Source organism: Peromyscus maniculatus, chromosome 2, assembly GCF_049852395.1.
Source record: "Peromyscus maniculatus bairdii isolate BWxNUB_F1_BW_parent chromosome 2, HU_Pman_BW_mat_3.1, whole genome shotgun sequence".
NCBI lineage: Eukaryota > Metazoa > Chordata > Mammalia > Rodentia > Cricetidae > Peromyscus > Peromyscus maniculatus.
This window is the reverse complement of record NC_134853.1, coordinates 144,583,882-144,608,697: the sequence shown is the minus strand read 5'-3', so window position 1 is coordinate 144,608,697 and position 24,816 is coordinate 144,583,882. Positions and strand designations below refer to the sequence as shown.

At 55.6% G+C, this 24,816-nt stretch overlaps 1 protein-coding gene across 1 annotated transcript; it reads right to left on the bottom strand.

The window, feature by feature from the left end:
• Nucleotides 1-784: 784 nt before the first annotated feature.
• Nucleotides 785-24,503, bottom strand: Col8a2 (collagen type VIII alpha 2 chain). Its single transcript, XM_006980075.4, has 3 exons — nucleotides 24,371-24,503; nucleotides 5,304-5,500; nucleotides 785-4,752 (listed from the first exon to the last, which is right to left on the bottom strand). The coding sequence occupies exons 2-3, from the start codon at nucleotides 5,482-5,484 to the stop codon at nucleotides 2,834-2,836; spliced, it is 2,100 nt and encodes a 699-aa protein (XP_006980137.1). The 5' UTR covers nucleotides 5,485-5,500; nucleotides 24,371-24,503; the 3' UTR covers nucleotides 785-2,833.
• Nucleotides 24,504-24,816: the final 313 nt, after the last annotated feature.

Genomic DNA, 24,816 nt, shown 5'->3' with positions numbered 1-24,816 from the left:
CCTTTAATCCCAGCACTTGGGAGGCAGAGGCAGGTGTATCTCTGTGAGTTCAAGGTCAGCCTGGTCTATGTAGTGAGTTCTAGGACAGCCAGTATAGTAAGACCCTGTCTCGGAAAAAAAAAAAAAAAAAAGACAGTTGAAAAGACATCTTCCCACAAACCATGAGTATGATTTCTGAGCATCCTTCCAGGTTCAGTGAAGGGACAAGCATGTGCAGCTAGCTCAGTGATTGGCCCGAGGCTTCAGGAACATCAGGCAGTTGGCTTCCAGCCAAGGTGAGGTTCTATCAGCGTAGGCAGGTAACAGGGCATGGCTTTCATCAGGTCTGCTGTCCCAGATCCCCTGAACCAAGGACACAAGCAGGCTGCTACTGTGCACAGCAAGCTATGAGCAGGTGCTTTCTGCGCAGGTCAGCCACCCCCACCCTGTCCTCAGCATTGAGCCCTGTCCTCGGGACCAGAGATTCACAGTTTCATTCATAATTTGTATCAGATGTTGTAACACGGCCCTTGGGATCCTGAGCCAATTGTCACGCTCCACTGCTCCTGAGAGCTTGCTGGAATGTTCCAGTGAGGTTCAATCAGTCTCCAGCCACTGCCCTTCTCTGGTTTCATAGAATGTCTCCAAGTTTGCCCGGTGGTGCTGAGGCAACAAGGGAACCGAGTGATTCTGAAGGGCCGCAGGAGCCTGAGTGGGAAACTGTAAGGTAAGTGCACCCCTCAAGAGGCCAGAGAAGCACCTGGACGCCCGTGAAACGTCTGTAAGGAGGCTAGTGTCACAGCAATGTTACTACAACAGGTTTTATTGGGGGTGGTCAATACAGTCAATACTGGAGTTTTCTTTTCAAAAAGAAATCCCATTTTCCTGATTCTCCAATGCATTTTCCCTGAACCTGACACGGGGCACATGATAAATAGAAACTTCCTACACCAGGTTAGAAATAAAATCACAAATGAAAAAAAACCTTAATCTTAAAAAAAAAAAAAAAGCCAGAATAAAAAAATGCACAAGGTATAGTTGTCATAGTTTTGTCAAAGCTGGTCAGTGACATCTACAGCTCCAATCCACAAACATTTCAGAATTGCCAATCCTTCCCTAAAGGCTTTGGGGTGGGAGTCTGGCAGCTCTGCTTGACCCAGCTTTTGGGGCTCCCTGGTTTTCTACTCAGTTCCCAGGGCTCCCTCTGAGAGCTGATTAATTGCTGCCCATCAGAACTCATCCCTAACATCAGTTAGTGGCTTTGACCCAGGGAAGGAGGAGGCTGAATGAAAGGCCCAGCAGCAGGGATGCTCTGGAATACTAGCCTACTCTTGCAGGTAGCAGAAAGGTACACTGAGCCCTGGGCAGAGCTTTTTCTTGCTGTCACAGGCAGGCTCCCCCTTGGGGAGCCGAAGTAAGCAGTTAACTAGGCTGCTTTGCAGGGGAGGAAGCTGGGCCTTCATCCTCAGCCCATCAGCATGGGCGGTTGAATGGACCCAAACTGGAGCACGAGGCGGGTTGCCTGCTGCATGTCCCAGATTCACACTTGGCACAGGGACGTGGGCTGGGCTGACTAGGTGAGAACAAAGCAAGGTCATGGACCACAGAGAAAGCAGCCATCCTTACATGGGCAAGAATATCCACCATCCCTGCCCCCAGCACTGATCCCAGCCCGAACTGGGGCCCAGGGGGCTGGGAAGCGAGCCCGCCTGTGTTCTTGCAGGAGCGTTCTGATTAGGGAGGGTGGTGGAAGCCTCCAGAGCCAGCTCATTCCAGTGGGGTCTGCTGGCATCCTTTCCTTCAGAGCCTCAGCCTCCTGGGCCCTACCCTGCTTAGAACAGGAAATTGGAAGCAGAGGGCGGAGAGAGAGGAAGTGCCCACAGATGAGCCCCTCCAGTAGACACTAAATATCCACAGCGTGGTTCTTATTAAGGGGAAAGAGAAGTCTCACCCACAAGCTTGTGTGCCTCTGTGCAGAGGGCCCAGAGACACTTAGCTTGGGGTTGGCAAGGGTCCCCTAACAGTCTGATAGTGAGAAACTTAGCCCACCCCCAGCAGGGGAGAGGAGAGAGGGAGGGGCATTCACGTTTGCCGATCATCAGTCCTGGTTGGCTCTGCAATCTGTAGAGACACTACACAGAGTTCCGTCTCAGCCCAGGGTTGTCCACTCTATGCTGGAGAGCCAGAGCCAATGGGGACAGCCAGGGAAATAGAGGAGCTACCAGACTGCCTCAGATCCATGCCTCTGTCCCCTCTCAGGTCCCCACAGACGGCCGCTTCTGGAGTCTTTCAGGGGCCAGTAGCAAAGGCCACACAACTGTCCCCACCAGGACTGGTCTGAGACCACAGCATCATTTCGGGGGTGTCTGTCCACACTGACTGCCTCCATGGTCTCCCTTCCCTTCTTCCTTTCCCCACAAAGGAAACAAAAACCCCAGGGAACCTAATGTCACATGCTGAAGTTCCTGGGGAGCTGGAAGGGGCCCAGCAGAGACAGGAATCGCCCCAGGCCCGTTCCATGCCATCTAAGGCCAACAGGAAAACCATCTCTCCCAGCCGCTTCCAGACTCACGAGGGGGCCAGGCTGAGTGCTCTGGGGTGCTGCCCGCAGGCCAGGCAGATCCAGAACAGGGTGCAACCCCCATAGTGCACCTGGGGGAGAGGAAATGAGGCCAACCTCTTCCAAAACAACTTCGGCCTACACACGGGGAAAACAGGTCAGTCTCCTCGGGCCAAGGCCGCCGCCGCCTCTGTTCAGCTTTTGGTTGTTCCCTTCAAGTGGAGATCTCTGTAACTGGAAAGGTCTCTCTATCACTAAGAGGAGGAGGCCAGGGCAGCAGGGCCCCCCCACGGGTTATGTGGGACAGAGCAGGAATCCTGAGAAGGAAGAGTGGATGTACTCCGTGGAGTAGAGACCGTTGGCCTGGTCCGAGGGCATCTGCACCCACACCTGGTCATTGGGCCGCAGCTGGAGCACAGCCCCTCCAGACGCCTGGTCCAAATAGCCCTTCTTGTACTCATCGTAGGTGTAGGTGGCTGGCACATTGTTCTTGTACAGGGCTACCCACACATTGGTGCCCTTGACATGCACGTGGTAAGCAAAGTAGTAGACGCCCCCCACGGGGCAGGTGAAGATACCGGTAGCTGGGTTGTAGCCGCTGTGCCCGTTGTAGAGAGTTCGGTCAAACCTAACTGGCATGCCGGAGGCAGGGAAGGGAGAGGTCAGCACCGCGGTGAAGGCGGGGGTGGCGTGTGCCGACAGCTCCCCCAGGCCGAACTGTGGCTTCCCCCCCTTGCCCAGCACAGCCCCCTCCACCCCACCATTGGGCAGGTGCAAGCCTGCAATGCCGGTCTCGTCAAAGGCCCCAGGGGCACCAGGAGGGCCGGGAGGTCCAGGGGGCCCAGGAGGACCTGTGAGTCCTGGGGAACCGGGGACTCCAGGGGGTCCTGTGGGCCCAGCAGAGCCGGGTTCTCCCACTTTCCCCTCTCCCGGGGCCCCGGGAAGGCCTGGTTCACCCTTCAGGCCTGGCAGACCCTGGGGCCCTATTGGGCCAGCTGGACCCTGGAGTCCTGGGATTCCAGAGGGGCCCCTTAAGCCAGGCTGCCCAGGAAGTCCTAAGTCACCTTTCTGTCCTAGGGCTCCTGCTACCCCTGGCCCTCCGGGGCGACCTGTAAAACCTGGCTCACCCTTGGGCCCAGTTGGTCCAGGGGGTCCGTGAGCCCCAGGAAGTCCCCTCTCACCAGGGAGCCCAGGCTTCCCTGCCAGACCATTTGGCCCTTGGTCACCCCGAATACCAGGCACTCCTGGGGGGCCTCCAGGTCCCACCTCTCCCTTGGGCCCAGGGGGCCCACGTCTACCAGGAAGCCCTGCAGATCCAGGGAGGCCAGGTGGACCCCCAAGGCCCTGTGGACCCTGCTCTCCTGGCTCCCCATCCTCTCCTGGTTCACCTCTGTCCCCCAAGAGCCCTGGGGCCCCAGCTGGGCCCCTGTCTCCCTTAGGTCCTGGTTTTCCTGGCATCCCATAGCCAATAGGGCCTATTAGTCCAGGGGGTCCCCGGAGCCCTGGCTCCCCTTTAGCCCCTGCTGGGCCCTGTGGCCCTGGCACCCCTGCTGCCCCTGGCACCCCCACACCATCTACCCCAGGGGGGCCTTTTGGACCAACAACTCCTGGTTCTCCCCTAGAACCTGGGACCCCAGGGGGCCCAGAGTCACCTTTGTCTCCTGGGGCTCCTGGGACCCCATCCAAACCTGGTTTGCCCAAGCCAGCTGGACCAGGCAACCCAGGGGGCCCAGGGGCACCTGCCTGCCCAGGGGCCCCAGGAAGCCCTGGTTCGCCCACTCCGTTATCCCCCTTGAGGCCCCGATCTCCTCTGGGTCCAGGCTCTCCCTGGGGTCCTGGTTCCCCCCTAAATCCTGGAGGCCCTGGCACACCCTGGGCACCTGGTTTTCCAGGGACAGTAATTCCTGAAGGACCAGGAAGACCAGGAGGTCCTGGGGGCCCCCTGAGGCCCTGGTCCCCTCGTATCCCCGGCTCTCCCCGCAGCCCTGGCTGTCCTGGTGGTCCAACCTTGCCTGGGAGCCCTGGGGGACCAGCCTTGCCCATCCGGGAGAAGCCAGGGGGGCCAGCAGGGCCCGGCTGGCCATGAAGCCCCGGTTTTCCTGTGCCGGGCTTTCCCGGGAAACCAGGAGGCCCAGGGGGACCCCGAGGTCCCGGCTTCCCGGGGGGGCCTGGCTCTCCTTTCAAGTCCATTGGCAGCAGCGGCAGAGGCATTTCTGAAAAAGAGAAGGTGACGGTCAGGGACCTGGACACTGGAAGATGGGAACCTCATCTACCCGGTCCCCCATGGCCGTGTGGGGAGAAACAAGGCTTTGCATCGCTCATAGAGACCACTCCCAGAGCGGCCTCTCCGTAATGGAGGGAGTCCAGAGTGGTCCAGTTGTTGTCCTGGGGATGGCTGAAGGTGTCTTCCTCCAGGACTCCCTGTACCCAACTAACCAGTCCGCCCCTGCCCAATGAACTTAGAATAATTATGACTGCAGGACCTGATGGTGGGATGGCCACCAGGGGGCACTAGGCGCCCGCTTTACAGACCAATCAAGCGGCTTCCTTGTCTATCTACCTTCCTGCACCCCCATAGGAAGACCGGCTGCAACTACAGCCAGCTTCTGGCCCACTGCGGCTGGGAAGTCCTGGCCCAGCCACAGATAGGAAAAATGGAGTCGGGATTCCTGCTAGACACTGAGAAGCTATGGTCTGGAAGGCCTGGAGGGGTTTAGGGAGCTGGGGATCTGTCTTGGGTACTGTTGAGTAGGGAGGCTCTCACCCAAGTACTGGCCCTTGCCCTCTCGGAAAGGCGGTCCCACTGGTCCTTTCTGCATGGGCTGCACGTACTTTACCGGGGCATAACCGGCTGCGGCCCCAGCTCCGCCACCAGAGGACGCTCTCGGCCCACACCCCAACAGCAATAACAGCAGAGAAGGCAGGGGCGTCAGAGCCCCCTGCATGGCGTCTGGGGATGTGCTGTAGGGAGAAGGAGAAGGCGTCACCAAACCAGCCACCAGGACCACGGGCTCAGCTCCAAACTCGGTGGTTATTCAAAAGCAAGTCTCTAAGGCAGGGATCTGTAAACACTGACCGCTAAACCTCTCCCCAGCCTGTCTGACCGTCTTCCCCAGGCTAGCCTACGCAACCAGATAGAACCTTCTGGAGAACCAGCATGACCTCAGCACACCCCTTGCTGAAGGCAAACCCTGCCGTGTGCAGACCAGCTTTCTGCCAGGTACCACTGGGGCTCTTCAGAGACGTAAATCCAGTCGTATTGGTGCCGCTGTCATCCCCGGTTTCTAGATGATATAGGGGAGGCAGGTCTGGGGCTGACTTAGGTCCCCATGATTCGCCATCATGTTGACATCCTTCTGGACTCCGTACTGCCCAGGAGCCAAGGCCTTATCTTCAGCCTTAACATCCATTCCTCTCCCACCAACCTTTACTCTGTCAGCCAGGACTCCTTACAGGACAGCTCCCAGGCCCCTGGCAGCCTCGTAGTTCTGGGCCCTGGAATCTGCTGATTCCGCCAGTGATGTCAGTTTTACCTTCTGTTTATCCTTCAAGGCCCCATCCTACAAAATGCCTCCTGCCAGCTCACACACCCCTTTGCGTCCCAACCTATACTATCCATAGCACTTAGCTGGGCTCAAAGAACAAGGCCCAGGTTCTGGGTTCTGCCAGCGTGAATACTCTACTCGCCACAGAGAGGTTTGGGCAAATAAAATGGGGTAATATGGGGGCTGGAGAGATGGCTCAGAGGTTAAAAGCACTGCTTGTTCTTCCAAGGGTCCTGAATTCAATTCCCAGCAACCACATGGTGGCTCCCAACCATCTGTAATGAGATCTGGCGCCCTCTTCTGGCCTGCAGGGATATGTGCAGACAGAACACTGTATACATAATAAATAAATAAATAAATAAATAAATAAATAAATAAATAAATAAATAGATCTTTTTAAAAAAGGGGGGTAATATGTAGCATATGCAAATGTTCGTGGCATTACACTATACAGAATAGCTCCAAGTGAAGCCAAGCCCATCATCACCTGACCTGGAAGCTAGCACAAAGCGCATGCTCTCCATACAATGCACTAGTGTGTGTGTGTGTGTGTGTGTGTGTGTGTGTGTGTGTGTGTGTATGTGTGTTGGGTTTTCTATTTAATTTATTGATTTTATATCCCAGCTGCAGTTTCCCCTCCCTCTTCCCCTCCCATTCCCACCCCCTATGCTCTACTTTTTTTAAAACGCCTTTTTAATTACACTTTATTTATTTATTTGAAGGAGGAGCACACATGCCATGGCATGAATGTCAGAGGACAACTTGTGTGAATCAGTTCTCTCTGTCCACCATGTAGATTCCAGGGACCAAACTCAAGTCATCAGGCTTGGCAGCAAGTGACCTGATCTGCTGGGCCATCTTGCCAGCCCTAAAAATGCTTTTTAAGCCGGGCAGTGGTGGCGCACGCCTTTAATCCCAGCACTTGGGAGGCAGAGCCAGGCGGATCTCTGTGAGTTCGAGGCCAGCCTGGACTACCAAGTGAGTCCCAGGAGAGGCGCAAAGCTACACAGAGAAACCCTGTCTTGAAAAACCAAAAAAAAAAAAAAAAAAAAAAAAAAAAAAAATGCTTTTTAAAACTGGGCATAGATAATGGGGAGATGGCTGAGTAGTTAAGAGTACTAACTGCTCTTCCAGACAACCTGGGTTTGATTCCGAACACCCACATGTAGGCTTACAACCCTCTGCAACCCCATGCAGGGGGACAGGAGTTTTCTTTGTTTCTCTGTGTAGTAGCTCTGGCTGTCACAGAACTCACTCTGTAGACCAGGCTGGCCTCAAACTCAGAGATCCACCTACCTCTGCCTCCTGAGTGCTGGGATTAAAGGCATGCGCCACCACTGCCCAGCCTCCTCCTCCTCCTCCTCCTCCTCCTCCTCCTCCTACTCCTCCTCTTTCTCCCCCTCCTTCTTATGAGTTCTCATGTAATCCAAGCTGGTATCAACTTGGTAGATAGCCGAGGATGACTTAGAATTCCTGATCCTTCTATCTCTGCCTCCTGAGTGTTGGAATTACAGATGTAACCCACCACACTCATTTATATAAGGTGCCAGGGATTGAACCCAGGGCTTGGTGTATCCTAAGCATGACCTTTACCAACTGAGCCACATTTCCAGCCTATAGAAGTGCTCTTTTGGAAGAGTATGTCCTTAAGAGAAGTCATTGTCACAAAACCGCTACCAACAGAAACAGCAATGGGAAAGAATATAAGGACAGTCTCCCCAAAGACACTCCCTTGGAACAGAAGATAAATAAGGTAACTACAGGGGCCTGTGACTCAGCTAAGAGCACTGGATGTTCTTCCACAGGACCCAGGTTGGATTCCCAGCACCTACACTGTGGCTGTAACTCCAGTCCCAGGGAATCCAATGCCCTCTTCTGGCCTTTTTGGGTACTGCATACACATGGTGCACAGACATACATGCAGGCAAAACACACATATACATGAAATCATAAAAAATTTTTTTAAATGTTTAAACTTAAAAAAAAAAGTTAGCAGGCTGGGCATGGTGGCACAGTCTAATTCCAGCACTCGGGAGGCAGAGGCAGGTGGATCTCTGTGAGTTCAAGGCCAACCTGGTCTACAAAGTGAGTTCCAGGACAGCTAGGACTGTTACACAGAGAAACCCCGTCTCAAAAAACAAAAACACAAACAAAAAAATTAGCAGGACAATGGCACATGTCTTTAATCCCAACACTTAGGAAGCAGAGACAGGCAGATCTCTGAGTTTGAGGCTAGCCTGGTCTACAGAGCAAGTTCCTGGACAGCCAGGGCTACACAGAGAAACCCTGTCTTAAAAAAAAAAACTAAACCCAGCCAAGCCCTCCTCTGGCTTCTGCACGCATGCATTCGTCATCCCTCTCTGCTTAAAAAAAAATCACCCAGAGCTTGGCAGGAATGGATAGAGGACTGCAGGAAAGGTCCATGGAGCTACTGCCCAGCTCCTGAGTTCAAATCCCAGCTCCACCACTTGCCAGCTCTGTTACCTCAAATGACCCCTTACTCTCCCTGAGCCTCAGCCTGACCTTCTCAGGGAGCCCAGTGAGCTCATGTGAAGGCAACCCTTGTGCTACAGGTGTGGAAAGAGAATCCTAGAGGCTACCTTGCAGCTTGGTGTTAGGGGGCTTCCCTGGTGTGTGGGAGGCCTTAGCAAGGAGAAAAGAGAAGGAAGGATGGAGGAAGGGAGAGGGGAGAGAAGCTACTTAGACAATAAACGTCTTGCTCAGGGGCTGAGGCTGCATCAGGAACCTTCCCTGAGCACAGGCCACCCTGCCTCATTGGCTGTGACTAATACCACGACTCAAGCCAGCCTTCGATGTACAGCATCTTCTTAGTTGCTGATGATGAATCAGACCAGAAAATGCCCTCACCACAGCCTGTGAGGATGCTCCTGTGGTCCAGAGAAGAGGAAACGAGTTGAAGGTATTCATTAACAAAGCTACAAGCAGACCCTAAACTTGGTCAGGGGAGCTTACTTTAGGTCAGGGCCAAGGTCATGACACTATCCCAAGACACCCAGAATAGACCCGGCTCTAGAAAGGCCAGAATCTGTTTCCCACACATGGGAAGTCGTAATGGAGGGCAGAGTCAGGAAGGTACCAGGCAGGCATGGTACCAAAGGAAACACTGTAGTGCTAGCCGGGAGCAGGGCCTCCAGCACCCAGAGCAGGGCCTCCAGCACCCAGGAGAGCCATCCAACTTTGAGTTCTGCTTAGTATGGGTTCCTACAGGAAGTGTCTTTCACTCCCATAGCACCTAACACCTCCATTCCAGCAGCTTCTACCCAACACTGGTGTGTGTGTGTGTGTGTGTGTGTGTGTGTGTGTGTGTGTGTGTGAGAGAGAGAGAGAGAGAGAGAGAGAGAGAGAGAGAGAGAGAGAGAGAGAGAGAGAGAGAGAGTCCCTCCATGAGATCAGGACAGGTCTGATACCAGGTGTGTATTTGGAGAGTCAGGACAGTGATGGAGGAGGCATGGCCTAAAAGTTTTTGCTCAGAAAAAATGATTTAATTTTTTGTGGCCCTTTCCACGAGGTAGGTGCCGTCGGGCCTGTCTGCAGATGAGGGCTGAGCCTGTTCAGGGGCTGAAGAACGAGGCAATGACCTGGAGGTGGCACTGTGTGGGCCTGTGTGCCAGCCCTCCCCCCCCCCACCCCGACTCTGCAGCCTCTGCTTACTCTGCCCGCTTGGTGCTTCTCCTGGGTAACTCACTTGTTCTGGCACGCTGGAGACGCCCAGCCCACCACTGGTGGCCTCACCCAAGCTCTGCCCCTGTCTGTGGAGCCGGGTTCAGCTCTTCTGTCCTGGTCTAGCGCTCCTGCTCCCCCTGTCCTCACGGGGCCCGCGCTGTGTGACAACTCCCTTCACCGGCAGACTTAACGCACGCACATCGCTAGACACGGCGGCACACACCTGTAATCTCAGAAAACGGGAGGCAGGGGCAAGAGGGGCACAGAAACGTCTAGGTCATCCCTGACTACTTGGCACGTTTGAGGCGAGGACATCCCCATCATCAATCAATCATCACCAAAAACACAGCAGCAACTCGCTCCAACCTTTCCCCAGTGACAACCTGAAAAGCGTCTCTGCACGAACATGTCCCGCTCCAGAAGAAGGGGGCCAAGGGGACAACTCATCTGTTACTTGTTCTCCCAGAAGGGATGGTTGGCCAAGGTGGAGGGGGAGGTCAAAGATCGGGTGGAGAGTCCCGAGGCTCCCGCCGTCTCTGCCCACGGCTGGCTGGGTGACCTTGGGCAAGCCGCCGCCCTCTCTGGTGACCTCTCTGGAGGTGTAGACAGACCGTGGCTAGGGGCTGGCCGTGGGGGCGCAGAGCCTCGGAGGTGGGACACGTTCAGGAGACGCTGATTCAGGGGATTGAGCCCTGGCGGCGGCGGCGGGGCCGACGCGGTGTTTGGACAGCTGCAAGTCCTTAACGGGGATTTCCCCCCTTTTCAACAAATCGCCGTAAAACACCATTTCGTCCAAGTCAGCGTTTTGGGGCAGCCTGGCCTCCTCCCAGGGAGGCGGAGGGAGGAGACGGGCTGGGAGCGGGCGCCCCGGGGCCTTCCAGACCCAGGCGGGAGGAGGCGCTGGTCCACCCGCTCCTCTTCCCCGCACCCCTCCCCAGGGTCCGGTCCCAGGTGTGTCCCCCCCCCCCCAGCGGAGCTGTTTCATCCGAGGTGCAGAGGCCCCCCCCCGGGGGGTGGGGAGGGCGCAGGGTGAGGCTGGTGTGACCCGCCCCGGGGTGGGGGCGGATGGAACCCGACCCGTGCAGAGCAGCATCTAGGCCCCAGCACCCCAGACGGCGGCGAGCAGCGGCGGGGAGGCGCGGCGGCGGCCGGTCCGCCAAACCGCAGGTATGAGCGCTGTGAGCCGCTTCCTGTGGTGGAGACGTTCTGCAGAGCCCCGGGGCCGGTGCCTGGTCCCCATTCCCCCAGCCTCTTCCTCTCTCCCTGGTCTCCCCGCAACCACCCTCCACCCACCCCACCACCCGTCTTCCCTCACCTGTCAGGTGAGCGCATTTCCCAGCCCCCCCCCCCCCTAGAGCCAGGCCGCCCCTGGTCTGCCAGCGCAGCTACTTAGAGCTGAGTGATTCTGGGCAAGTGACTTAACCGCTCTGAAGCCCAGTGTCCTCAGCAAAAAAAGACCCACTGAGACCCCAGGAGCCGCCAGACCCTCCAGGTGTCCTGCCTTGGCTTGTCCTTCATGGCCAGGAAGTCCTTCCCTCAGTCCAGCCGCATACCCTCCCGCTGCAAAGTGACATCTTGCCTCCATCCAAAGCCTAAGGTCTTGCGGAATGAAGTCTGAATGTCTTGTTTCCCGCCCTTCTAGACCTTGCCCTGGTTAGTCGAGAGGAAACACCAAGCAGGCTTATCTGTAGAGACCGCTGAGGGCAACTGAACTAAGGATCCCCGGGTGAGCAGAGGACATGACCCCAACCTCAGGCCATCAGCCTCCACTTCAAACTCTAAGCCCTCCCCCTTCCCCGAGTCCCAAAAGAAAGGTGGTCTCCTTCTCAAGGCCAGACCCGGCCCCGGGGGGCACAGGGTGGACACCAATCCTGTGGCTTCCCGCCTCTTGCCCCATGCTTCCAGAGTCCGGACATATCCCTGCCCCACCCGAGGCAGGGTCTCTTCGCCCCTCCCCTAACAAGCCCCTCTTCCTCCGTCTGCCTGCAGAGCCAGGCTTTCCCCGAGCTGGCTCAGGCTCGTGGCCTCTGGACGGTCCTCCTGGTTCCAGATCTCGCTCCTCCCATCCACGGCTCCGGTTCCGTCACTGGGCCCTGGCACACCTGGCTTCAGCTCCCACCTCCCGCGGTTCTTTAGCCCTGCCCTCCCACGCTGCTGCCACTTCTGCCCACTGCTTCCTTTCCCCCAACCCCTGGTGCCCAGGATAAAAATCCGAACATCATCGCTGGTCCTCCCTTCCTTATATGGTAATGCAGACTCTACACCCCTCCAGTGCCTTGGCAGGGTTAGGAGAGACTGCCCTCCACTCGGCCCTTCCTGCAGGCTCCTGCGGAGCAGCCACCCTGGGCAAGCATGGGTGATGACACCCCTATTCCTTTCCCTTCAAGCCACAGGTCCAGTCACGTGGACTTTTCCCCACTCGGTCCCTTTCACTTCTTCCCCACAGCCTCTGCCTGGGACAGAGACCTTCTGCTCCAAAACACAGCCCAGCCGGGTGGTGGCGCGGGGGCACACGCCTTTAATTCCAGCACTTGGGAGGTGGAGACAGGGGAATCAGAAGTTCAAGGTCACCCATGAATTCAAGAGACTAGGCTGAGCTTTATGAGACCCTGTCTCAAAAAAAAAAAAAAAAATGTGTGGGTGTAAGAGTGAGAGTGGGGGGGGGGGCAGGCTTTGACAGAGCCCACAGGAGCAGCCACAGGGTTCTCAATTCTGCCTGCACTCTTACGGTACCTGCCGCCCTCCACATTTCCCTTACGATTCAACAACCGTTCTCAAGCCACAGCCTGTACCAGGTCATCAGGATGGATGTGACTGCCGTGGACCCGACATAGGCATCTTGCCAAGCTCCTAGGCTATGCCGATGGGTCCTGTCTGTGGGCCACCTGTCCCCACGGCGGCTCTGCCCATGGCTCTCACTTGCTCTGAATTGTCTCCTGGCTCTCTAGCAGGATAAATCTCTGTTGTTCTGCCGTTCGTGTGGCTTCTGGAGGAAGAGGCACAGAGCGGGTGGAGGAGCCATCGATGTATTGAACAACCCCTGAGGTCCCGCTGCGGGAACACACTCCAGGTCTAAGACCCGGGGCGGGATCACTGAGGACCATTTCAATCCTCTTCCGTGTCTGTGGTCGCCTTCATGTCTGAGCATCTACCTGTCCTTCCACTCAGGCCTCTGTCCCCATCTCCACTGCCTACCGCATCATCTCTACCTGTGACTCCCTCCATCCTCTCCCACACCCCTGTGACAAACTGAGTTGTCCTCGACGGAGGTCCAGCTCTGCAAATTGTGCCGTGCTGGTCAGTTGACAAGGCCTTCAGCAAGGCCAGTGAGGACCGGCCATAGCTGCTCATGCTTGACCTCAGCTCTGTGTCTGCCTCCATGGATGAGGTCTGGCTAGAAGGGGGTGGTTGGGGGATGTCTGAGTGTCTACATCGCTCTGACTCGGCCCCCTAGTTTAAATGTGTGGACAAGGGCTGCCCTAAAGCTTGAGAGCAGCCTGGGGCCTCATCACCCGGGTGGGTATCAGCTCAGGGGTACTCCTCTGCTCACGACATCTGTCCCAGCAGGCTGCAGTTCCACTCAAGGGTCCCAGTGTCCCACACCTGGCGCACAGGGACCACAGTTTAGGGAAGAGCACAGGAGGAGACTTGAGGGGGAGGCAGGGTCTCTAGACGGTGGGGGCAGAGGGGGGGCCAGCTGAGGGCAGAGCACATGTCCCAGCAGAGAAGGCTGTGCACTCTCAGGAAGGAGGGGTAGCCATCTGGGGGCTCTAGGAGAGACGCGCTAACTGCAGACGAAGCCTGACTTGTGGGTAGAGCTGACAGCCAAGCTTCCCACCTTGGGGATAAGACAAGCGCACTACAGCCCTGGGTGCCCTCAACTTCATACACACCTTCCCAGGGTTGCCTACATGACCCTCTCTGCCTAGAACCCCCTTTCTTCCTTTCTCTTCCAAGCAAACTTCTCATTAAGTCTCTCCCGAGTGCCTCTTCCTCCAAGCAGCTTTCCCAGCCTCCGGCTCTCAGGGCCCACCTCGGCCATCCCTTCAGCCTCACCCAACAAGAACTCAAGAGAGCCTTGCAGCTGGGTGGTCAGGGCTGGCTCTGACCTGGCCACCTTCCACCTGGGGCCCCGGCCCTAGTGAGTCTGATCAGGGACTAGTCTCTTGTTGCTCTCCCTGGTTCCTCAGGCCCAGGCCACAGAAGGCTAGCCAAGATGCTCTGCCTCCTTACAGGTGATTACATTTAACGCCAGGCCACTGGCCTCTGCCCACTTGAGTCCAGACATCTGCCATCCCCCGGAGGATCATCTCCTGGCCACCAAGCCTCCAGCCAGGGAGGTCAGAATGTCCCGGCTGAGACAGATGACCGCATGGCCACCGCACCCTCAGGAAGGTAGCCAAGAAAGCTGGCTCCTTCCATCAGGGGCTATGGCCTCAGCGGGTGGCTTCCAGCAGAGGTCTCTGACCCAAACAGAGGGTCTCCAGAGGCAGCCACCCAGCCAGCCTCAGCCCCGGCAGGCCGGACCGCCTCAGCCTCCAGCTCCTCGCCTTCTGGTTCCCATTTGCAGCCTTTTCCGGAGCGCCACCCTCGGCCGCTGTCGCTCCAGCCGGCCAAGATTCCTGGGCCTCGCGGCTTCCCTGCGTGGTGGCGGCGGCGGCAGCGGCAGCAACCGGAGAGGCCGGGTTGGGCAGGGAGGGAGCGGGCGGGAGTGCGGCCAGGCCACTGCACTCAGGCAGGCCAAGCAAACACGGCCGGCCGTGCCAAGGAGCCCGGGCGAGATAGTTCACAAATGAGAAAAAGCTGCTTCCGACTTGGGCCGGGGTTTTACAGCCCTGGGAGCTGAGGTCACCTGCAGGAGAAGCAGCCTGAGCCTGGGAGGGGGTGGGGGGTCTGCAGCAGCGGGAGCCAGTGAGTTGACGGGGCGACACACACCTTCTCTTCCAACCTGGGGTGTCAGGAAACCCCGCCCAGATCTAGCTTACCTTTTTTTTTTTTTTTTAGGTGGGAGGGGCCACACCAAGGTCCTAGCGGGCCGCAGCGCCTGGGGATGAATGACCGGAGCAGTGAGAGCCTGCCTGGAGAGAGCCAGGGAAACCTCCTGCCGGTCCTCATCCTCCCCCCAGCTAGCCACGGCACCGGACCAGGAGCCCTGCTGGAGTGGGCCCCTCCTCAGCCTGGTGCCTCGGGGCCCTGCTCGCAGGCAGCGCCACACCCGTCTTCTCTTTCACTCCATGCACTTAGTGACAGTCCCGCTATGAGGCACTGAGGAAACCCTTTCTGTGTGCCCAGCTGTTCTGGCCAAGTCCCGTCTCTACATTAGGACTGGCTGGGGGGTGACCCCTAAGATGGAGGTGGTCCAGCTAGAGACGATCACACTGATGTCTCCACCTCTGCCCTGGAGGAGCGGGGAGCATCAATCAACCGATCAATCACATGATTGGCCCGTCCTTAGTCTCAGGATTCAGGTGGATCTCTGTGAGTTCGAGGCCAGCCTGATCTACATAGTAAGAACCTGTCTCAAATAAATAACCCCCCAACACACACATACACACACGCCCGCACGCACGCACGCACGCACGCATGCATGCACTAAGATGTCTTCGAAACACAGACCACTGTCCCTCCACCTCACAGTCAGCTCCCCTAAGGCTTCATGGAGGAAGGGACATTCAAGCTGAATTCTGAAAGATGAACAGAAATCTGAGCAGCCGATGAGGTGAATGGAGGAGTTTCAGGCTGTAGGAAGCTGCTAGGGAGATACAGGGAAGATCTAGAAGTCTTTGGAGTCAGAGACCAGCAGGAACTGAGAATGGGGAACCAGGGAGGTGAGCTTTCAAAGTCACACTTGCATTCACTAGAAATCAATAGGGAGCCATTGTAGGTAGTGGAGTGGAGAGATGGGTGTGGTCAGAGCTCTGGATGACAGAGCACCCCAGTTGTGCCTCCACTAAACGTGGTACCAGGTTCTGTCAAAAGCCCTAGTTTAGGACTCAGGATGTAATGTAGTTGGTAGAGTGCTTGCCTAACACGCACCAGGTACTTGGTTTGATCCCCAGGACTTGGTAACTCTGACATGGTGGTACATGCCTGTCATCCCAGCACTTGCAAGGTGGAGCAGGAGAATCAGGAATTCAGGTCATCCCCATCCACACAGTGAGTTCAAGGCCAGCTTTGGCTACATGAGACCTTGTCTCAAAATATTTGTAAAAATCCCTAGGGCAGGTATGTAGAGGAGTTGGGGCTTTCGTCCAGACCCAGACATGACTCCTCGGCGGACAAAGAGGGGACACCCAGCCAGCCCACCTGGCAGGAAGAGCCGAGACTTCGTCACTCTCTCCCCCAGCTGCTTGCTCGCCTCTGCCCGATCCCATGGAAACTCTGACAGCCTGGCCTTCTCTGTGGCTGCACAAACAGCCTGATGGCAAAGCCTGCGGCTCCTGGCTGTCTCTCCACCTTGCTGAGCCCTGAACACCCTGACTACAGTAAACACCAGAACCCCAGCGGAGGCCACTTTCCGAGCTCCTGGCCTGGCTGCCGGGGCCTAGCTGCTGGAACCTGGCTGCTGGGACCTGGGTGGGCAGTCTATACCACTCAATACAAACTATACCCGCCCGCCTGCCCTCCCCACTGGGGTTGATCTGTGCTGGATCTGAGTTTTGGCTACCCACATGAACTGAACTGGCTAGGGGTGAGGACGGGCCAGACAGGTCAAAAGAACAGAACTGAAGGTGTGGTGTGTGGCAAAGCCCCAAACATACACAAGGGACAAAAGAGGGTGGATTTAAAAAAAAAAAATTAGGGAGACAGGATAGTGCTCACTGGCCAAGCATAAGGCGTGGGTTCAATCCCCAGCACTACACCCATATGCACACCCATATGTACACCCATATGTACACCCATATGTACACCCATATGCACACCCATATGCATACCCATATGTACACCCATATGTACACTCATATGCACACCCATATGCACACCCATATGTACACCCATATGTACACCCATATGTACACATCTACAAACTAGTGCTGGGCACCCAGTTCAGTTGGTAGAGGGCCTAGCATGCTCAAAGCCCTGAATTCAATCCCCAACACACATAAACTCAAAGTGGTAGCACACACCTGTAATCATAGGACTCAAGAGGCAGAGGCCAGAGGATCAGAAAGTCAAGGTCGTCTTCAGCTACATAGCGAACATATGGAGTTCAAGGCCACGTGCTCTTTACCACGGAACCAGCACCACTCCCCTTTAAATCTGTGCTTGAGGTCAAAGGACAACCTCTGAGGAATTGATTCTCCCCTTCCACCATGGGTTCTGGGGATCAAACTCAGGTCACCTGGCTTCTATTGCTGCCCTTTGTACCTGCTAAGGCATCTTGCTGGCCCAGGCTTCGAACCACGGTCTGGACAGATGACTTCACTTGAGAGGGTTGCCTGGGTTCAGCTGAGTAAAGCCTTGAGTATCCAGGGCCAGAGACCTGGGTCCAGCCCAAAGCTGGCTCCCCCTTCCTCTACCCAGGCTCGCCTAATAACAGTCTCTAAGTCCCAAGAACCCCTAAAATGAACAAGGCCCTGGTCTCAGTCCCCAACACCACAAAATAAATAATAGACCTTAAATCCATACTATACACAGAACAGCACTGGCCGGGTCCCAGGAATAACTTTAAAAAACATTTTTATTACATTTTTTATTATTGTGGGGAAGGCCATGCATGTTACAACTCACGAATGTGCAGGTCGGAGATACTTTTCTTTTCCTCTCTCTCTCTCTCTCTCTCTCTCTCTGTCTCTGGTCTTTTTCAAGTTCCTGGCTGTCCCAAAACTCATTCTGCAGACCAGGCTGACCTCAAACTCAGAGATCCTCTGCCTCCAGGGCACTAGGATCAAAAGTGTGTGCCACCACCCCTGGTGATCAGACCTAATTTTCACAAGTTGACTCTCTCCTCCCATCAGATGGGTCCTGAGATCAAACTCAGGTAGCCTGGCTTGGGGGAAAGCACCTTTACCCACTGGGCCATCTCACCTCCTCTTAGCTCCCTCCCCTCTGAATCACTTTACCAACACCTCCCCCAGCCCCGCAAAGCTGGAGGAGCTGGGGAGGAGCATGGAGGCCCAGAGGGGCCACATCCACTCTCTAAGATCAAGAAGGCAGATGTGGCCAGGCCTTAAGTGGCCACAGCTCCTATACATGGGCTTCCTACAGATTAGGGTCCTACTTGCCAAATCCACTCTACCTTACCCATGCTGGCACCTCAACCCAGGAACTACTACTCTAGACAGGCAATGTTGGGCATAGAGTGGGCAGCCCCCACTGAGGGCCTCAGCAGGCACCTCCCGAGATACTGCAAAGTAGGAAGCTGGGTGAACGGTGCACCACGGCCCTGTCTGAGATTTCTTCAATGGGGCTCTGTTCTCAATGCCCTAATCCTCTTCTTCCACTCCTTCCCTGGTGACATCTCCCCTTTGCACAGCTAAATCCCACACCAGACATGGGAGGGACGGTCTGAAACCCCACCCAGCAGCTTCTGAGAGCTGCGGAGTCCCCGAGCAGGCTAGCCTGGCATCAGGCTGGGTTCTCACTACAGCTTTCCAAACAAAGGCCCTGAGGGTGTGTGGGGGACAAGGTCGAGGGACGACTCAGCTCCTTACAGAGGCGGTGCTCACCAGAGGAGGGTCCATTTCTATACCCTACTGTGAGTAGGTGCTTGATACAGTCTCAATATAAAATTTATTTATTTCTATATGTACGTTTTGCCTGCAGGTATGTATGTTCACCATCTACACAGGTCTGGTGCCCACAGAGGCCAGTGGAGGGAGTTTGGTCCTGGAACTGGAGTGATGGGTGATTGTGAGTCACCAGGTTGGTGCTGGGAATTGAACCCTGGTCCTCTGCAAGAGAAACAAGTGCTCTTAACCACTGAGCCATCTCCCCTGACCCAACAGTCTTGTTTTTAAAACTCAAGAGCTGCATGAATGTGGTTTGGTTTGGTTTGGTTTGGTTTGAGGCAGAGTCTCCTTATCTCAGCTGACTTCCAACTCAGTTATAGCCAAGGATGACCCTGAACCCCTAACCTTCCTCTTCTGCATACCAGGTACTGGGAAGCTGGCTTTTTTTTTTTTTTTTTTATGATTTCTTGGTTTGTTTGGAGGCAGGGTCTTGCTTTGAAGCTCAAGCTGGCCAAAAGCTCACAATAATCTTCCTGTGTCAGCCCACACCACTACACTGTATACCTCATTTTTAAAAAATGTTCATTTATTTATTAAGGGGAAAAGGTTGTATGTGCCATGGGCCAGTGTGGAGGTCAGAGGACAACTTTTGGGAGTCAGTTTTTTCCTTCCACCATGTGGGACTTGTGTATCCACCAAAAAATGTTTACCTGCTAAGCCATCTCGCCAGCCGCCTGAATGGACCTCAGGACCTCACCAACCAAGTCCACCATGCCACTCATGACTCCTCCATCAGTGATAGGTATACAGTCTCTGCTTCCTAGAACTTGTGTGAGGATCAAACATACTACTTTTCAGCCTGGCGGTGGCGCACACCTTTGATCCCAGCAGTAGGCAGAGGCAGGTGGATCTCTATGACTTTGAGGCCAGCCTGGTCTACAGAGTGAGTTCCAGGACAGCCAAGGCTACACAGGGAAACCCTGTCTCGAAAAACCAAAATCAAATAAACAAGCAAAACAAAACAAAACAAAAAAAAGCCACAAAAACCTATTTTTGTATACTGGACTTAGTGTAAATTGTCACACAGAAACTCAATACATGTCTACTATAGTTATCTAAAATATCACACCATGACACCTCCCAGCAGACACGGGCAGTATTCTAAACCCCACTTTACAGCCGAGAAACTGAGGCACAGGGGGTCATTTGCCCAAGTTCATCAGCAAGCCAGTCCAGGATGGTCCCAGAGCTTGGAGCCAAGCTGGGTAAGTCCAAAGATGCCGAAGACAGCTTTCCCATCTTACTCCTCCAGCCGAGGCATAGCGTTCCTGGGGGGGCGGGGTGCCTGCCACATCCCCTCAGCACATCTCCAGCTTGGCTAACCCCCAGCACTCCCACCCCCTCCCCAGTCGCTGCAGCCACGGCAGGAGGGACCTCTGCATTCCTGGCTAAGCAGCAGATTTGCTGTGCTCCAGGAACTATGAGAAGAATGTTTGCCACGGACTAATAAGCCCGTGGTCGCCTGTCAGGAGCGCGGCCTGGAGGGCCCACGCAAGCTTTGCGGCAGCCAGCACAGTGGGAGAGAAGGAGGCTAGACAGAAGGGAGAATTTCCTGGTCTTAAGGACGGGATGCTGGAAGGGGTGGGTGCCAGAAAGCCGGCCTCAGCCAGGCGTGGTGGCTCACGCCTGTAATTCTATCTCTCAAGAGGCAGTAGATGGTGAGTTTATGGTCAGCCTAGGCTACACAGAAAGATCCAGGCCAGCCCGAGCTACATAAGGGAACCCAGAAAAAAAAACGGAGAGAAGACTGTGGGCTCCTGGGTGGGAGCTTGCAGAGGAGAAAAGGCTTCCCACCCCCACAGTTTCCAGGGAAAGCCAGGCCAGCATCACTGGCCCATCTCAGAAGAATGGCTACTGAGGTCTTATAGCAGCCAGTTAGGACTGTCAGGTGAGGCCAAGACCTTGAGCTCAGAGCCCTCACTTGAAGAAACTGGTGTCCCCTTCACTGCCAGGTGTCCCTGCCAGGGACCACTAAGAGGTCTCAGATACCCTTCCTTCCAAACTCCCCCCATGGGCTTGACTTTCTGGTACCTGTTGCGTCCTCTCTGGGGGGAAACAAATCTTGTGTTGGAGAGATGCCTAGCACGCTGAAGATGCGGAGTCTATCAGCTCTCCAATCCCTTCCCCAAAGTGAAGAAACCTGGGTCAATGCGAAGGACTGGAGATGGGTGTCACCGCGACCTGGGTAGGATTCCAGCACCGCACTCAGCAAACAGGCTGGCCACTGGCCTAGCAGGGCCACGCTTACCCTCCTCCTGAGATACACCATCGGTCCCTGCCTTGTGCTATTGCTACAGGATCAGAAATACATAAACAGGGGGTCTAATGAACAATCGATTCCCACAAACTCTTAACTGTTAAGCTCTCTAAGAAACAGAAAGGGGAGTTGAAATTACAGGGTGTCTGGGCTGGAGAGATGGCTGGAGAGATGGTTCAGTGGTTAAAAGCACTAGCTGCTCTTCCAGAGGACCTGGGTTCAGTTCCCAGCCCCCACAAGAGGTAGCTCACAACCTTCTGTGACTCAAGTTGCCTGGGATCCGACATCCACTCTGGCTTCTAAGGGCACTGCATATGTGTGGTGCACAGACATACATTCTGGCAAAACATCCACATAATAAATACATTTTAAATTTTATTTTCATTTTATGTGCACTGGTATTTTGGCATGGGTGTCAGATCCCCTGGAACTGGAGTTACAGACAGTTGTGAGCTGCCATGTGGGTGCTGGGAATTGAACCCAGGTCCTCTGGAAGAGCAGTCAGTGCTCTTAACCATGGAGCCATCTCTCCAGCTCCAATAAATACATTTTTTTTTTTTTTAAGAAAGAAAAAAAATTAGAGTGTCAGGTAGTATGATGAGGTCCCTCCCACCCCAGGTCCCTGCTAGGCCTGCAAGAGAAGACAGCCTTTGTGGAGAAGGGCCTAAGCCCAGGGTCCTGGCCTCTGCTCTCACTTCTGCCTCTGGCTGCTGTGTGACCTCAGATGATCTGTCCTGAGCCTCTATTCCCAACCCGGAGATGGCCAGTAATGCTGGCCTGGCTCTCCCCAGGAGTTGTTTACCAGCTCCCTGTCCCCTCAGGCCTTTCTACTCTCCAAAAACAGGCACATCCATCCATCTGCATGGGAATAGTTCGTGTCCCATTCCAAATGTCCAAAGTTTTGTATCTGCATGATACGGGATTCAACCAGAGAGGTGGGTCAGAAAGTTCTGGGTGCTACCTGTATGGCAAAAGTAACCTGGGACCATCCCTCCCTCACCTAAAAAATATGATCCCAGAAAGGGGTTTTGTCAATAGGGAAACTGAGGCACAGAGGCACGCAGTGTCCCGGTCAACTCTTCAACTGCATAGGTGCCGTCTATACCCTTCCCACTCTGGAAATGACCAAGGAACAGGGAGATGGAGACTTCTCTTTCAGAGAGCATGGCTTCCCTGGCTCGTGTCTGTGCACTTTGTGGCCTTGTAGACACACCCAGGCTTCTGTACACACTCAGTGTCCCCCGACTCATGGCCACTCTTAGCTCCAGTCCCAGTCACTCATAGTTGATAAGACTGGAAGCCAATCCCATCATGTCTCCCGTGGGGACAGGCCACAGTGCTGCAGTACAAGGGTCCCAGGCTGTCCTCTCCTGACTCTGTAATTAGACGAGTGCATCTTCATGAACCCCTTCCTCTCATCGTCATGGCAACCACCCACCTTGGCTACCATCACCTTTCTCCTCACACTGTCTGGCCCTCCTCCAAGATCTCCCTGCCTGGAAGACAAAGACGTCCCCTCCATCCTTGGCACGGCACAGCCGGTCCCTCCCAGCTTGCATCACTAGGCAGCTCACACGTGGTGTCTGGACAATAGCCTTAGAAACCTGGCTTCAGCTGGGCGGTGGTGGCACACACCTTTGATCTCAGCTCTCGGGAGGCAGAGGCAGGCGGATCTCTTTGGGTTCGAGGCCAGCCTGGTCTACAGAGTGAGTTCTGGGACAGCCAGGGCTGTTACACGAATAAACCCTGTCTCGGAAAACAAAAAACAAACAATAAACCTGACTTCAAAATAGTATGGTCCCTCGACTACCTACTGTGTGGCCCAACTGACGAACTCTGTCTTTGAAAGCGGACAGTCACCTCTGACCCTCCCTCCCCATACTCGCAGCCTGGCATTTTGGCTTGCATAGTACCTCACTTCCTTGTGCACCTCAGTGGGCACCCAGAGACCATAGCTGCACCCCGAACGAGAGATAACTGTGCCTCTAGTTCACCCACCCAACTTTGTAAGTGCTTAGGATCGGCTCATCTGAGTCCCCCCTTCCCTAGGAAGAGCGCATGCCTGTCCCTGGGGTTCTGGAGTAAGCTGAGGGCCAGCAGGGCAGGGAAGTTGGGCTGACATCCTTTGGGCTGGCTGGGGCCCAGAGCAGGGAAGCAGTGGGGTTTGGGGGCTTGGGCTGACAGTCGTGTGTGTGTGTGTGTGTGTGTGTGTGTGTGTGTGTGTGTGTGTGTGTGACACATTCCCTGCCCATTCTTTCCCTGCCTCCAGGCCAGAGTGGAAACACTCATGTTCACTGGGGTAGATAAAGTGAAACCAGAGAGACCCTAGTGAGCATGTAGACTGTGGACCCGTGTGTGTGTGTGTGTGTGTGTGTGTGTGTGTGTGTGTGTGTGTGTCATTGTTTTAGCATTTGTGGTAAGAGTGTGGCCTTGTGTGTCTAATGAGTCTTTTATTCAGTGTGTGAGTCCCAGTGGGAGGGAGTGTGGCGGCATGTGATTGGTTTGGGCTTATCTTTTTAGGGGATTCTCTGTCCAAGTCTGTCTGGGTTCAACCGCCCAAGGAGAGCCTAGCCCTGAATCTTTGTTCCCACCAAGACTGCTCCATCTCTCTGTGGCCCCCACAAAGGGGGTGGGTCTCTTCACTCAGGATAGTGAGGATCTTCTCTCTTAGCTATCTCTGCTGAGAGACCCCATCTGAACAGCCTCCAGCATCCCTGCCCCACGGCCCCCCACAGCTTCTGGGAAGTTGCTTTGCTATGGCAGACAGGTGCTGTAGAAAGGAAGCCGTCAGGGCTGGCCGAGCACCCTGCAAGTTCAGAGGCTTTTCTGTTTGGGGTACCTAGCCTGTTCTTCCGTACAAGGTGTCTCTAGCAGATACACTCACACACACACACACACACACACACACACAAGTACACACACACCCCAAGCAAATTCAGCGGGGTCTGTCCTTCTGGGTGCAATTCCAGAAGCCTTCCGGTCGAATAGCTGTTCTCTATCCGGGAGCCTCCTGGGACCCGTGTGGTGGAGGAGACACCAGAAAGCTGTTCCAAGGACCTGGGACCCCAGCCATTCTTGGCCAGGCACAACCCCCTCAATCCCTACAAGTCTCAATGGGAGTGGGGGTGCAGAGCCTCTGGCAGGGACATTCCTCAGAACCTCAGTCTCCGGTGTCGGGTAGAGGCTGCCAGGTTACTCAAAATAGAAAGAACTTGGGGTAGAGACAGAAAACCCAAGTAATTTGGAGGTCGATGGGGAAGCAGAAACCGCAGAAAGATGGGAAGAGAGGGTAAGGTGGAAGCTGGGTCCCCTCACCTCCCGCTGTCCTCTACCTCATCGCGAAGGCTCTTCCCGTTTTACAGGTGAAGTGATACACCCCGAGCCACTGTCCAGTTTTGGAAAAGGAGGAAACGGGGGCTCCATCTTCGTTACGTCCAGGGAACGGGTGCCCCCCCCCCCCAATCCTCGGGGCAACCAGCGCAAGTCGCCTCCAGGTCCTGTCCCCACACTGGGACCTGAGGCACCGCGCCCGCCCCGTCGGGGCTGGACACCTGACCTCATCTGGCCCTCGGAGCCTCCCAACCCGAACCCCAACCACGCTGCCCGCCTTTACCTGCAGGGCGGCCTCCGGGAGGCGCTCCGGCGCTCGAGGGCCAGCCGGATGGCGCAGGCTCGGGGCCGGGGCGTCGTCGGGGTCCGAGCCGCTGGAGCTCCGCGTCGCTCTGCCCGCTGCCCCGCGCCCCGGCCGAGTGGGCGGGCGGCGGGAGGGGCGCGGTGGGGCGGGGCCTCCGCCCTGCTCTTTCCACAGCCCCAGCCAAGGGCGCACGCCCCGCCCGCAGCGCAGCCGGCCCGCAGCCTCGGCAGCTCCGCAGACCCCTGCCCTAGACGGCTGCCTGTCGTCGAGGGAACACCCGCGCTGCAAAGAGGGTGGGGTGCATGGAGTGGTCTGGGGGGCACCGTTCTTAAGGAATGCACACAAGACTCTCCCAAGACGGTGACCTAGGCTGAGCCAGGAAGGCTAAAGGGAACGACAGGAGTTCATGATGGACGGGTTGGCTT